General features: G+C 37.1%; 1 protein-coding gene across 3 annotated transcripts in view; it reads left to right on the forward strand.

Annotated features, from left to right (window-relative positions):
* LOC120539250 (phosphofurin acidic cluster sorting protein 1-like) overlaps positions 1-16,017 on the forward strand; it is a 172,301-nt gene that overhangs the window by 110,876 nt on the left and 45,408 nt on the right. For all 3 annotated transcript variants that reach the window (XM_039769146.1, XM_039769148.1, XM_039769147.1), the window contains exons 16-17: positions 2,854-3,008; positions 4,391-4,501. In XM_039769146.1, the coding sequence (XP_039625080.1) occupies positions 2,854-3,008; positions 4,391-4,501 (266 nt within the window). The remainder of the gene's footprint in view (positions 1-2,853; positions 3,009-4,390; positions 4,502-16,017) is intronic.

The raw sequence follows: 16,017 nt of genomic DNA on the forward strand, positions 1-16,017 counted from the left end.
TTGCCCTAAAGCAATGAAAGCAATGCAAATGTTAAACCATTTTGGAAGAGTTTGAGTTTACTAAATGTATTAGTATTATAATAATAATAGTAAAGGTCTTATAATATAGTTGGAGTACCTGCAGTTGCTCCAGAAGCTCATCATGTATTTCTTTCCCTGCTGTACAACTGCATAATATAACATAAATAAACAACAAAATACCCAGATCTGCTCTACTCCAATTCAGAATTCTGAGCTGTTGGAATCAATTCCACCAGCACTGGGCACAGTACAGTTATAGTACTGAACATGGTGACAGTACATCCTAAGGGCTAAATGCATATGCATCCATACTTACACAGTGGCCTATCATTCTTACCTGCATGTCTTTGGGGATATAGGAGGAAAATTGGAGTGCCCAAAGTAAACCTTTAGAGACACAAGGATAATGTATGCATTCCATGTGCACAACTGGATGTGGGACTTGAATTTAATATGCTGAATCCATATTACATTTCCACTCTTGACCCTTACAAATGGTGTTAAATCAGATTAGATCAGAGTGTTTCATGACCTATAACTGAACAAGTTAATAGGGAGTGAAGCTTATGAAGTTCCCCTGCTCCATCCCCAGCTTCTTGAAAGAATGTTGCAAAGCTGTGTATGGAGTGCAGTTGTAAGACGATTTAAGCAGAAAGGCAATGTAGTTGGTTACCGTATATATTCACGGATAAGTTGGAACTTGATTTTACAGTATAATTTCTGATATTTTATAATGTCGGTCATATAAGTCGAATTCAGAAAACTCACGCTATTGGTGTAAGGGATTATGATCTCCTAACGCCCACCTGAGAGAGTAACCGCAGAGCACACTGCCTTTTTTTTCCATGTGGGTGTGGCAATGCGCTGTATCAGCGCGTGTTCCTAACCTCTCTCTCTCTCTATTGTGCCCGAATACACAAACTATTCCCAAGCAATTTTTGCACTGATTTGTGGTTTTTGTATTTCACACCCTCATACACCTTTATTGTAAGAGCATCCCTTATCTACGATGGAGCATTCAATCAGAAGAAAATATGAAGCTGGTTTTAAATTAAACATCGTTGAAGTAGTGAAAGAAATTGGTAACTGCGCTGCTGCAACAAAATACGTTGTGTCTGAGAAACTGAGATTGGAGGAGGCAAGAAGATGTAAAAAAAAAAAAATAATAAAAATTGTCGCATTTTTGAATGGGTGTTTAAGTTGGGGTCTGATTTTATGATCAGTTTTTCAGGTTTCAAGACCAGACTTATACGTGAGCATATACAGTAAGTGACATGTTAAGGCTGAGATTATTGTAGGTATTTTTTTTTTTTTTTTTAAAGTTTCGTTTTCAGTTTTTGTTTCCATTTGGATGTCTATATTTAAATGTAAACCTTTATATATAGATAGATATTGGGACAGTACAGTAATGCAATGAGTAGCAGTGCCACCTTACAAATCCAGTGTCTGGGGCTCAAATCTGCTTCATCTTCCCATCCTTAAGGATGTGTGTATTAGGTCAATTTGATTGTATTTACTTAATGTATTACTCCAAAATGGGCCAGTGTGAGTATGAATTTGGATGTTTGCATGAGTGTTGCTTGCACAGGACCCGGACCAGGTCCTGCCTTCCACCAAGTGCCAATAGGATAGGCTTTGGCCTCCAGTGAATCTGGGTTGGATTAAACTTAAAGCAAGACAGAGAGTTTGGTTATGTGCTTATGAAGTGGCAAAATCCAGGTTAAGAATTTTATATCACTGCAAAATCAATGGGCCAATTGCAATATTTATTGCTTTGTCTTGTATCACTGTTTCATAAGACTCACAAACGGTTTTCAACGTTAGACTAAACAGTTTCCTAAATAGAATGATACTAAAAGCACTGCATTTGCAATGGTAATTATGAATTAAAAAAAAAAAACTGCTGACGTAAAAGAGCTCCATGCTTCTTTGCCAATTATTCCAACATGAATGCAGTCAATATATGTGAAAATGTCATATAATCCTTGCTGCTACAACAATTATTAATGCTTGGTTAATTAAAGTAAAAAGGCAAATTACTTTTTTCTTCCTTAGCTACTGGAATAAAAGCAACAAAGTACTGCATTAAAGTATTGCAGATTTAATTAAGAGTACAAAAGAACCACTCAAACTAAATTACTCTTGGGAGGTTTAAAAAATGCACACTTTTTAATTGGTTGGCCTTAATATTTATTTATCTAGAAGATTTACAAAGTGTGTTTTATTCCTCATCATAAGTCCCTTTTATGTATATGCAGTAATTTTAAGAAAGCAGCTCATTCTCTTTGAAAAATGCCCAAAATCAAATACTAGCATTTTAATTCAGTCTTGGGTAACATTTTTGCTTGCTTGTCATGGCTGGTCTTTGGATGAAAATTCTGACAAATACTGTACTAAGAAGTCAAAGATGAAAAAAACAAAAAATAACTATAAATCGCTGAAAAAGTAACATCTGTAATCTTGAATGTTCACAATTATTTGATGTTGTTCAGATATACTGATTGTGTTCATTAACTTCATCATTAAAAAAACAAAAAATGTCACAAGGGAAATTTAGTTTAACATTTCTGATGTGTTTTCTTCAGTGATCGTTGTTGCTCATTATTCTCTTGGGAAACTATATATTGGCAAAAGCAAATTCATTAAATAAATAATGGACAGTGGAATACTAAGTTTTTGAATATGCTGTGAAGAGGAATGAGGAGGTGTACATTATTTTTCAAGAATAAAACATAAAGGAAATTTTCCCTTTGCTAGTTCTGTCAGCAAATTTAAAAATGTACAACAGTTAATGTAAATAATACAATTTTTATTTCATTTTTTTTTCGGCAGCTGTAACTGCAACTCCTCAATGCCACGGCCAGTAAAGGTAGCAGCTGTAGGTGGTCAGACCTGTTTAAGCACAATTCTTCACTACTATGTTACTCATCTTACCAACAAAACATCAGACTGGCTCACCTATATGAGATTTCTCATCATCCCACTAGGTATGGTTTGTTGATTAGAGACAATAGTGTTTGGTTAGTGCTTGCATGTGATTAAAACTCTCACAACTGACTAAATTTATTTCAGTACAAAAGATCCAATCAAACTGAATTGTTCTGGGGTGGAAAAATGCTTGACTAAAAATGTTTTAAGCAAGATTTATTTTTACTGCAAAAATTGAACATAAGAAAAATGTGTGAGGCTGTTCAACTAATCAGCAGTGAGTACAAAATCATGCTTAGGTAAATAATTTTTCAGAATGAAATCCAGCATAGATTAGTGTGGTGTTTTAATTTAAGAAGTGGCCCTGTTTAAGTTTTTGTGTTCTGTTTTTTTTTTTTCATCATTATTTAATGAAATACTTTAGTTTTTCAGAATATTATTAAGGAGTAAAAAAAATATGCTTTCGCTCTTATAGTCACAAAAAATCCAACCTGAATTTTAAAGTAAACTGATTGGACACTATTAAGGTTAGTAATGGCACCTTAAGAATTTTTTTGATTATATTGTTAAAGCAGACAAGCTTTCAGAGTTCTCTGTGTAAACTCTTGTAAACTTTCAACAGAATGAGTATAATTCAAAGCATGTTTCCCTTCAATGGAATGACTTTTTTATTACCAAAAACAAGTATAAAGGTTTAGCAGTTAAAAGTTGGGTCTTAGTCTGGTGGCTAACTACACATTTTTTTTTTGTAGAGAGAACATCAGAAGTTGCTCTCAGTACAATTTAAAGTTTCCAAAGTATTGTAAACTCACTGCGTTTTGAAAAGCAATTAATGTGCTTCTTGACAGTGCCAATGGCAGTCTGTTAATTTTTGTATTATGTGTTTAGTTGCAGTCTGGGTCTGTCTTTTTTTCCTTTTTACATCTTGTGGTGTTCCAACAAACTTGAAACGTTGGACAGATGGGCGTTTTTTTTTTGCACAGTGTTATTTTATAAGACTGGTGATCAATGGCCACCTGCTGCAACTCCCCACAACTCTCTAAGATTATTAAAGTGAAGGCTTAAGTAGAAAATCCCTAGAAAAGTCATGCACTGTAACAGTGGCCTTGGACAGTTGTTTGATTATAAAGTTATATTGCCAAAGAGTGACTTGTTGTGATATTTTTATCACAAATCAGATGTATAGCTAAAAGCTTTCTGATATACTTTTCAGATTGAAACTCTCATAACAGTCACCAAATTGCAAACTACATTTATAATTAAAATGGTACCTCCATTTCTTCCAATTGAGAATACAGAGTAATTCTAGTGTTGTTTAGTGTATTTTAAGCACTTAAACATGGAAGACATGAATACTCATACCCATAATGATTACTTGTCCAAGAAATGAAGTGACTATCCAGGGTCCTCTCTGCAACTTATGTTTTCCTTCCCCTATTAGGTTCACACCCTGTTGCAAAGTATCTGGGCTCCATTGATACTCGCTACAGTGCAAGTTTTCTTGATACATCCTGGAGAGAGCTCTTTTTTCGGTCTGAGCCACCCTGCACAGGTAACATTTGCACACACTTCCATTATAAAAATGTAATAGAATGTGTTGGTTCAGTTCTCTAGTATTTTAATAAGTGGATCACATCTAGTGAGCCTTCACTGAAATGACCTGACACAGTTTTGAATGTGTTACTCACCAACATGGCATGGTTTAGTATTTTAAATCTTCTTTTTTTGTGTGCTGTGAAAACGTATTCTTCCTCTTCGTGATAGCCTGTTTTATATATTTGTCATAATGAACAACTTCTGATCTTTAGCCTAATATGTAATATTAGATAAAGGAAACAAGAATAGATATATAAAACCAGTTCTAAATTACTGCCTATACTTAAAAAAATAAGTTTATCCAACACCTGTATTGCCCCTAGAATTACTCACTGAAACAGCTGACCAAAGTTAATTGATAGTTAGACTCGGCTGACTGAACACAGCCAGACCAGATTGCAGATTTCAAAAGGTTTCACAACCACTGCATCAGTTTTACTTTTAATTTATGGACTTTGGACTTTCGGTTGTTGGGTAACTTTGTTTCTTGAATAAGGAAAGCAATGATTTAAAAACGATGGTGTGTTCACTCTGGATCCCCTTCTGTAATATTTGATTTGTCTAATGGTCAGAGGATATTAGGAGAGGAGCAGTACTTTTTCACAGAACCATAAGAAGTTGTTGGTGTTAGCATCATCCAGTAAAGTACAAGCAGCAAAGTTTGAAAGTGGGCTACAAATCGTTTTGCACAGGTTTTTTTTTCGTTACTGTTTTTTAATATACAAAAGGAGATGTAGTTAAAGTGTGTATTTTATTTCTTTATATACAGTTCTCTTTGAATGTTCATAAAATTGTTGTAGCTTTTCATTTTTACATTGTAGTTCTTGTTTCATCAAAATACCATTAGGACATAGTTTTCTAACAAAGTGTTAAGTTTGAATAATTCTGTTTATTGTATAATAATATAATAATAATAATAATAATAATATATGTTGTATATAGAGCACTTTTCCAATTTTCAAAGCACCTTACATGTATTCAAAACTGGGCATTATAAGAATAAAGCCACAAAAAGTAGGCCAGTAAACAACACTGGCTAGAAGATAATATAAGAAGTATTAAACACCACATAAAAACAGAAATAAAATAAACATTCTGGTTAGAACAAGAAAACAATAACTTAAAATATACAATACTGAAAGAGGAATTGATGCCAGAAATGTAAAAACTATGGTAAATATGATTCATATCTCATATCATATCTTCACAATTAAGTGGACCGTCTGAAGTTATTAAATAAGATCCCTTTAGATGTTTTAGCAGCACTACTTGAGGGTAAAAAAAAATGAGGAACTGTACACATACTGTAATAATTAGGTGCACTCAAAGATGAAAGTTAGTTGCTTTTGAAGTTAGAGCATTTTTTATTTTTTGTTTATTAAATATAACAGTGAAATGGAATGTACAGTGATTGCATGTAATAGTATAGGTCATAAATTAGATGTTTATAATAGTGTTTTGCAATATATAATTTGGTTAAAAACCAAGCCCAAATTAGTCATGGCAACGGAAATCACTTTCTCAGACGCCAGATTCCAACTCTGGGGATTCCTGTAGTGCAATATATTTGAGATATCTCAGTGAAAACTGAACTTACCCAACAATTTTTTTTGGAAGAATGAATGTGCCAGAATTCAAGAAATTGGTTGAATTGTTTTATGTGAATAGACAGATAGACATTATAATAACAGTAGATACAATTAGGTCCATTAAGTATTTGAAATGTGAAACAGTTGTCATAATTTTGGTTCTATGCATCACCACAATAGATTTAAAATTAAGCAATCATTATGTGATTGAGGTGTAGGCTTTCAGCTTTAATTCAAAGGGTTTAACAAAAATATTATATGAACCATTTAGGAATGACACCCATTTTTCTGCATAGCCCGACCCCCCATTTTCATATGCTTGAAAGTATTTGGACAAACTGACATGATAATACATATAATCATAATTTTCAATATTTGGTTGAAAATCCTTTACAGTCTATGACTGCCTGAAGTCTGGAACTCCAAGTGCCCATCTCCAAGTGCTGAGTTTCCAGCCTTGTGATTCTTTGCTTCTTCTTGTTGTTGCTACTCTGAAGATCCAGCTTAGGTCCAGTAGGCTACCACCTACAAGAAGAATGAGGCTGGACCTGGCCAGACTCCAAGATTGTGCTGTTTCAAATGAGTTTGCTCCCAGTTTTGTAGAAATTGCAGACTTAGGTACAATTGCTGATCTTAGAGTGATGTGGGAGACCTTCCGTAACAAGACTATGAAGGTTGCTGAGGGTTGTTATGGTGTTGTCTGTGTTCCCAGAAAGAGGTCTTTCATCTTACATGGCACCCTGGATATCATTAAGGGGAGTCAAAGCACACAGCTTGATGGCAACTCTGGTCTGTACTGGGAACTGAGAAGGACATCTGAAAGGGCTTTGAGGGCAGATAAGGGGGCATTTGTTAGAAGACTCTGTGAGCAGGTGATACATCTATGGTCTAGTGACTGCTTACAGAGGACTTGAAGCATTATGCACATCTAATTCCTTTCCTCCGAGAACCGCTGTCAGGGCAGGTAATGGAACAGTCCTTATGGATGACGCTACAGTTGTGACATGCTCGACTGGCTACTTTGAGCAGCCATTTAAAGCTAACCCTTTCTGCTAGGACATTGGATATCTCTGGGTTCACAGTTCTTGAGGCTGGTCCTCCAATTAGCTGTGAACCAACTAGTCTCATTGAGATTGCACAGGTGGTGAAACAGCTGAGGATAGGGAAGGCTGCAAGGATCTGTGGTATCCAGGGTGAACATCTCTAGGCTGTGGTAAGGCTATCCTCCTGGCATTGCGAGCAGTCTTTGCTTCCATTTAGGAGATGTGATTGCCCCAACTGACTGGAAAATGGGACTTGCTGTCCCTATCTGGAAAGGGAAGGGTGATTGCTTGGATTGCAGCAGCCACAGTAGAATAACACTGCTTTCAGTGCCAGTTAAGGTCCTTGCTAGGGTCATCCTCAATAGGATCCGAGATCACTTGCTCACCTACCAGTGACCTGAGCAGTCTGGTTTTACGACTAAGAAGTCTACCATCAACCACATCCTGGTACTGAGGGTTGTCAAATGCAAATGCCAAAAAAAATATGCAAATGCAAATATCGCCAGAGTTTCTTTACAGCATTTGTTGATTTTTGTAAAGGGTTTGACTCGGTTGATTGAGCTGCCCTGTGGGACATCCTGAGACTTTGCAGGATCCCCCAAAGTTGCTGGAAATCATGGGCGACCTGTACACTGGCACTGTGAGCACTGTGCAGAGTGGAGGCAAAACCTCTGTGTTTTTCCCATTTGATTCTGGGATTCATTAGTGGTGTGTTCTTGCTCCTACTCTGTTTAATGCTTGCATGGACTAGGTGTTGGGCATGGTTGTAGGGCCCGGTGGCTGTGGGTCATCTGTTGGTGAAGAAAGATTCACCGATCTTGACTTTGCCAATGATGCTGTGATCTTTGTGACGTCAACGGAGGCTGTGATCAGGGCTGTCAGGAGACTGAGTAAGAAGTCTGAGTGTCTGGGTTTGAGAGTATCCAGGCCTTTAATGACCTCTTGGACACAGCCATCAGCAGTATTTCCGTCTACAGAGAGAATGTCAGCCTCGCCGAGTGGTTTACTTACCTTGGCAGCAACATTCATGTCTCTGGTGACTCTTCCTATGAATTCAGCAGATGGATTGGGAGGGCCTTGGGGCTCATGAGGTCGCTGGAAAGGGGTGTGTGGTGCTTCCAATATCTTTACAAAAGGATGAAGGTCCAAGTCTTTAGAGTCCTGGTGCTTCCACTTTTGCTATATGGTTACAAAACATGGAATGGTATTGTGTCTCTTCAATAAATCATCGGGTACTGCTGGTTAGACTTTGTTTGGAAGAAGAGGTTTCTCATGCAGTCCTGAATGAGAAACATTACCTGCATTGTGAGGGAATGTCAGTTACAGCACTACAGCCATGTCATGCAATTTTCCATATGTACTCCAGCTCACAGGATCCTCATTGTTGAGGACCCAAGTGGCTGGACCAGGCCAAGGGGACATCAGTGTAACACCTGGCTGCAGCAGATAGATGGTCATTTCCGGAGGTTGGGATTGGACTTTTTCCTTGTGCGGTGCACATTCCCTGACCTGATGCTTTGCCAGTCCTTTACTGCAGCTGTCTTTAGTCGCTGCTTGTTCACTGGACTTTCTATTAGTTTTGTCTTCAGCAAGTGTGAAATGCATTTTTTTTTTTTTTTTGAAATTTTATTAATTTTAATGCAATCATTCCATACAAATCAATCAATTTTTACAAAAAGTAGGATTGAGAACAAATCGATCCCCACCCCTGAGAAAGAGAGAGCATGGCCAACGCAGTAAAACTTAAGGCTTGTAAACATCCCTAAATCGATGAGTTAGATAAGCCAATAGAGATGGATGGAGAAGAAAAAGAAATACAGAAATAATTGCTTCCTCTCTGCTTTAAGAGCATATTCTAAAATATTACTGATTAGATCCTGCCATGTTTTGAAAAAAAATCTGTACAGATCCTCTGAGTATTTAATTTTTTCCAATTTCAAATAGTATAAAACATCGGTTTCCCACTGACTTAAAAGAGGAGAGTTAGGATTGTTCCAGATAAGCAAAATAAGTCTGCATGCCAAAAGTGTATTGAATGCAATCACAGTTTGTTTGTCCTTCTCCACTTTAAACCCATCTGGAAGAACCCCAAACACAGCTGTTAATGGGTTAGGAGGGATTATGAGACCAAGGCTGTCTGAAAGATCATTAAAAATTTTGATCCAGAATGATGTTAATTTGGTGCAGGCCCAAAACAGCGTTCGCAGGTTGGATCTTGCCCTGGAAACATTTTGGAAAGTTTTAGGCGAGACAGATGTGCTCGATATATAATTTTGAGCTGAATAATTGTATGCTTTGCATATGGAGCTCGAGTGAATTCTCTGCATTGCTATTTTCCACTCCTTTTCTGATATATTAATTGAGAGATGTTTTTCCCAGTGTCCTCTTGGATCTTTGAAAGGGAGGGACTATAAAATAATTTTATATATTACAGAGATGGTGTCTGAGTCCTTGAAATTGAGCGATATTTTTACCAGCATTGACGAGGGTGCAAGATGAGGAAAATCGGGCAGGTTTTGTTTAACAAAGTTCCTAATTTGAAGATAGTGAAAGACGTGTGTAGCTGGAATGTTAAATTTGGAATGTAATTGTTCATAGGATGCAAAGACATTGTCTATATAAAGATCTCTAAGCAAGTCAATCCCAAATTTTTTCCAGATACTAAAAACTGTATATGTTTGCGAATGCTGAAAGAGGTGGTTCTCTTGCAGAGGTGCCAAAGATAAAAGCTTCTCTATCTTAAAATGCTTTCTACATTGGTTCCATATTCTGAGTGAGTGAAGCACAATTGGGTTATTAGTATATTGCCGATAACTTGCATTTATTGGGGCACAGAGCAGGGAATATAAAGAAGTACTGCAGGATTTTAGTTCTGTTGCGGACCAGGGGCCTCATGTATAACGCCGTGCGTAGAACTCGCACTATAACATGGCGTAAGCACAAAAGCCACAAAAGAAAAATCCAGATGCAGGAATCTGTGCGTAATCCAACTTCCACGTTCTTCCGTTACATAAATCCCAATCAGCGTGAAAACTAACGCTCGTGCACGCGCATTTTGTAACGCCCCAAATCAACCCAGAATTACGCCTATTTGAATATGCAAATCAATATAAATCGCCCTTAAGCACAGCCTTCTGTGAAAAGACAATGGGAAAAGCACGGGGAAAATATAAGAATTTCAGCGAATACCAAGTGGAGGCAAAGGAAAAACATACTATTTGTTCAAATGAACCGTGGTATAATCAACAAAATGAAGTTGATCGAGTGACATAGCGTGTTGGAGAAACTTGAAAGCTCACATTCACAAAATCGCACAGTGCCGGAAATAAAAAAGAAGTCACATATCAAAGTTGCCGTGAAAAGAAGAGTTGTAAGCCCACTGTCTGAGTGTCATACGAAAGTTTATTAGGGTACAGAGAAAAAAGGCACACGGTGGGGAAAAAGCATGAAATGTCAACTTCAATCTCGACATTTCCACTTTAATCACGTAGTTTATTTTGTCATTTAGTAGAACATTATAAACTTCATCTTAAAATTGTTTAATTAACCAGTTTCTCAAATCACATCGTAATTAAAGTAGCACGTTAAATGCTTTGTTTTGTATTTGATCTTCTACTCGTATGTGCTCTGTGTGTGTGAATCACTACTTGCTTCTTAAACTGGCTCTCTTCCTCCAACTGGACACAGAGTCCATTACATTCGTGATATTACAGCTCTCTGAATAACTAAAATACTGAGATGTATACGTGATGTCATTTTCATGATGATAGGAGTTAAAGCACGTTATTAAACATGTGTTTCACTTGATGAAATAATTTATTGTCGAAATTTGTCGCTGCTTTTAGCTGTGTTGTTATTTTCTCTTTCTGCGTTATATTCAATATACATTGGCGTAGCCGTCACTGCAGTCAGTGCTTTTCTTTCCCCAAGTAACCAATCGCCATACAATCAGCTCTGTAATAGACGTTAAGCCATCTGTAAGCTTAGCGCCGATTCTTCAAAACGTTTAAAGAACATTGAAATATCTTCGTAGTACATGTTTAATTATTCTATCCTTCACGACGCTCCCAGTGAAGAATATAGATTATTTAAATGAAGTTAAAGTTTTATGTGTATAATTTAACAAACATATTTTGCTGCATTTCACCTTAAAAATGATATCGTCATCATATGTAAATACGCTTTATAAAGTGGCTCAGGTTGTGAGATATTATAACTATAGTGCAAGTTTACAGTGGGGTGATTGTACTTATAAGTACAAACCGTTCTACAAGGAGCAATTGATTGAGTGCATTTAAAGTTCTTGGGATGAAACTGTTTTGAACCGCGAGGTCCGTACAGGAAAGGCTTTAAAACTTTTTGCAGTGGCTGAGACAGCGTGTCCTTAAAGCTGTACAGTATACCGATAATTCTCTTTCCGATCAGCTGCTGCTGTGATTCACACTCAGATACAGTGATATAAATACTCCGACTGGTGCAGTGAGAGTAATATGGAAAAAGATGATCCGCTATGGCAATCCTAACGGGAGCAACTGAAAGAAGAAGAAGGAGAAGTGAGAGTAACAACGCTAAAGCAGTTATGGTATTTGGAATACTATGGCTGTTCCCTGAACCATTATATTGTTACGAGTTAATTACAATCAGATGCATTACACTAATAAACAATATGCGGTTAGTTTCTGAGTATTTATAAAGCCGCGTCATGAAAATAATGAGTAATCACACAAGAACAGTACCATTGCTTTGACGCTGGGTGCCGCCAGTTTGCAAAACCGAGCGGAGAACTTGCGTACGACAAGGCATGAGGTACCGTGGAAAAGTGCGTGGTTTTACGCCAAGTGTAGGTTTTATACATCGCGAATTGAACGTGGAAAAGTTCTTACGCAACATTTCTGTGCGTACGCACCGTTTATACATGAGGCCCCAGGCCTGTGTATGTTCATCTATTTGTGTCCAGGTTTTTATAGCTTGTATGTTTACTGCCCAGTAATAAAACTGGAAGTTAGGTAGATCCATGCCACCTTCTGCCTTTTGTCTTTGTTGGGTCGTTCTTTGGATACGTGAATGTTTTGAGTTCCAAATAAATGAGGTGATTGTTGAATCTAATTGCTTAAAAAATGATTTATTGATGTATATTGGAATGTTTTGAAATAAAAAAGGAACTTGGGAAGAATATTCATCTTAACAGTGTTAATTCTTCCAGCTAGAGTGAGATGAAGGATTGACCATCTATGCAAGTCTTGCTTAATTTTTTCCATGCAGACGGATGACATTTTGTTAATAAAGAGCTTTATGTATACTTGTGATGTTTACCCCTAGGTATTTAAACTATTCTGCAATGATAAAAGGTAGGGTGTCTAATCTAATATTATATGCTTGAGAATTCACTGGAAAGAGTACACTTTTATCTAAACTAACTAGCAGAATACCCGCGCTTCGCAGCGGAGAAGTAGTGTGTTAAAGAAGTTATAAGATAGAAAAGGAAAAATTTTAAAAATAACGTAATATGATTGTCAATGTAATTGTTTTGTCATTGATCTGAGAGATGAGTGTTGCTGTCGTGTGTGTGTATATATATATATATATATATCTATATATATATCTATATATATATCTATATATATATCTATATATATATCTATATATATATCTATATATATATATATCTCTATATATATATATATCTCTATATATATATATATCTCTATATATATATATATATCTCTATATATATATATATATATATATCTATATATATATCTATATATATATATATATATATCTATATAATATATCTATACTAATAAAAGGCAAAGCAGTCACTCACTCACTCACTCACTCACTGACTCATCACTAATTCTCCAACTTCCCGTGTGGATGGAAGGCTGAAATTTGGCAGGTTCATTCCTTACAGCTTACTTACAAATGTTAAGCATAACGGTCATAACTGAATCCTGCTTACGTACATATATATGGCCATAGCCTGCATCTTGGTTGCCGTGTGAGGCGGAGTTGCGTCCGCCATCACCACAGTGAAATTGGTCTGTATGATGCACATTGTAATAAGTCCTTATTTTGTTTAGGAAAAACGGTGATTAGTGCTTGGCAAAAAGTTTGAGGAAGAGTTTGATTGTCTCTGGCTTCTGTAAATGTTGCTAATAGGAGGGGAGCTAGCTGAGCGGAGAATTTCTTATAAAATTCTGCAGGGTAGCCATCAGGGCCTACTGTTTTCCCGCCTTGAAGTGACTTTATAGCATCTAGTAATTCTGATAATGCCAGAGGTTTATCAAGTTCCTTTGCACTAAAAGTGTCTATTTGTGGTATCTGTAATGTATCCAGAAATGCATTAGATTGTGTGTTGTCTTCTTTAAACTCAGTACAACATAAGGATTTATAGTAGTCTCTAAATGTGTGCATTATATTTTTGTGGTCGATGATTTTGTCACTGTTCGTGTTGGTGATTACTGGGATTGCGTTGCGGACTTCTTGCTTGTGAATTTGTTGAGCAAAAAGCTTATTAGCTTTCTCTCCGTGTTCATAGTAATGATGTCTGGATTTATAAATTAGTTGTTCGGTTCCTTTAGTTGTCAAGAGGTTTAGTTCTGAATGCAGAGCCTGCCTTTTCCTATGTAGAGCCTCGCTTGGAAGCCTGGCATGTCGTTCATCTATTCTAGTAATTTCGCTTTGTATCTCTGCTACTTTCTTGGTTTTTAATTTATTTCTGTGGGAAAGATATAAGATAATCTGACCTCTTAAGAAGGCCTTAATAGTTTCCCAGAGTGTTCCTGCAGAAATCTCTGAGGATGTATTTGTCTCTAGGAAAAAAACTGATTTTTTTGGATATAAATTCTGTACAATTCTCGTCTGTTAATAGAAGTGGGTTGAGACGCAATCTGTGAGGTGAGTGTGTGGGGCATAGTGACTTTAGCTCCAAGATCAGAGGTGCATGGTCAGAAATAACAATAGCATTGTATTTGCAAGGTTTAATTGTAGGCAAGAAATTATTATCTATAAAGAAATAATCAATTCTTGAGTAGCAATGGTGTACTGGTGAGTAGAAAGAATATGTTCTTGAGTTTGGGTTTAAAAACCTCCAGGGGTCTGATAAGTTGTGATCAGTTATAAACTTAGTAGTTATCTTTGCAGTGTTAAATGTCGTCTCCCCTGTGATGGAAGTCCTATCTAAGAATGGATTTAAAACACAAAGTCCCCAGCCATTATTATTTTATGAGTGTTCACATTGGGAATGGATGCAAATAAATTTTGTATAAATTCCTTATCATCAACATAAGTGCATAAGCATTTATCAAAATCATTTTACAGTTAGATAAGTTACCCATGACCATACCCACCAACGTATTCACAGCGCATCACTTTTTCCACATTTTGTTATGTTATAGCCTTATTCCAAAATGGATTAAATTCATTTTTTTCATCAGAATTCTACACACAACACCCCATAATGACAACGTGAAAAACGTTTACTTGAGGTTTTTGCTAACTTATTAAAAATAAAAAAATTGAGAAATAGAAAGTATTCACAGCCTTTGCTCAATACTCTGTCGATGCACCTTTGGCAGCAATTACAACCTCAAGTCTTTTTGAATATGATGCCACAAGCTTGGCATACCTGTCCTTGGCCAGTTTCGCCCATTCCTCTTTGCAGCACCTCTCAAGCTCCATCAGGTTGGATGGGAAGCGTCGGTGCACAGTCATTTTAAGATCTCTCCAGAGATGTTCAATCGGATTCAAGTCTGGGCTCTGGCTGGGCCACTCAAGGACATTCACAGAGTTGTCCTGAAGCCACTCCTTTGATATCTTGGCTGTGTACTTAGGGTCATTGTCCTGCTGAAGGATGAACCATCGCCCCAGTCTGAGGTCAAGAGCGCTTTGGAGCAGGTTTTCATCCAGGATGTCTCTGTACATTGCTGCAGTCATCTTTCCCTTTATCCGGACTAGTCTCCCAGTTCTTGCCTCTGAAAAACATCCCCTTACTGTAGGGATGGTATTGGCCTGGTGATGAGCAGTGCCTGATTTCCTCCAAACGTGACGCCTGGCATTCACACCAAAGAGTTCAATCTTTGTCTCCTCAGACCAGAGAATTTTGTTTCTCATGGTCTGAGAGTCCTTCAGGTGCCTTTTGGCAAACTCCAGGCGGGCTGCCATGTGCCTTTTACCAAGGAGGAGTTTTTCTGTCTCGGAGGTCTATAGTCAATTCCTTTGACTTCATGCTTGGTTTGTGCTCTGACATGAACTGTCAACTGTGGGACCTTATATAGACAGGTGTGTGCCTTTCCAAATCATGTCCAATCAACTGAATTTACCACAGGTGGACTCCAATTAAGCTGCAGAAACATCTCAAGGATGATCAGGGGAAACAGGATGCACCTGAGCTCAATTTTGAGGTTCATGGCAAAGGCTGTGAATACTTATGTACATATGCTTTCTCAGTATTTTTTATTTTTAATAAATTTGCAAAAACCTCAAACTTTTTTCACGTTGTCATTATGGGGTGTTGTGTGTAGAATTCTGAGGAAAAAAATGAATTTAATCCATTTTGGAATAAGGCTGTAACATAACAAAATGTGGAAAAAGTGATGCGCTGTGAATATTTTCCGGATGCACTGTATCTCCCTTCAGGATCCAATACTACATCTGATGCTACAAATGAGACTGTTCTATGTATGAGAATTCCAACACCTCTAGTTTTCTTTGTAAAGCTAGAATGGAACATTTGGCCAGTCCAGTCCTTTTGTAGCCGGAACTGATCCTTGCTTAGTAAGTGGGTCTCCTGTAAAAAATACTATTTTAGCGTTTAAACTTGTTAGGTGAGAGAGTAC

Source organism: Polypterus senegalus, chromosome 11, assembly GCF_016835505.1.
Source record: "Polypterus senegalus isolate Bchr_013 chromosome 11, ASM1683550v1, whole genome shotgun sequence".
Lineage (NCBI taxonomy): Eukaryota > Metazoa > Chordata > Cladistia > Polypteriformes > Polypteridae > Polypterus > Polypterus senegalus.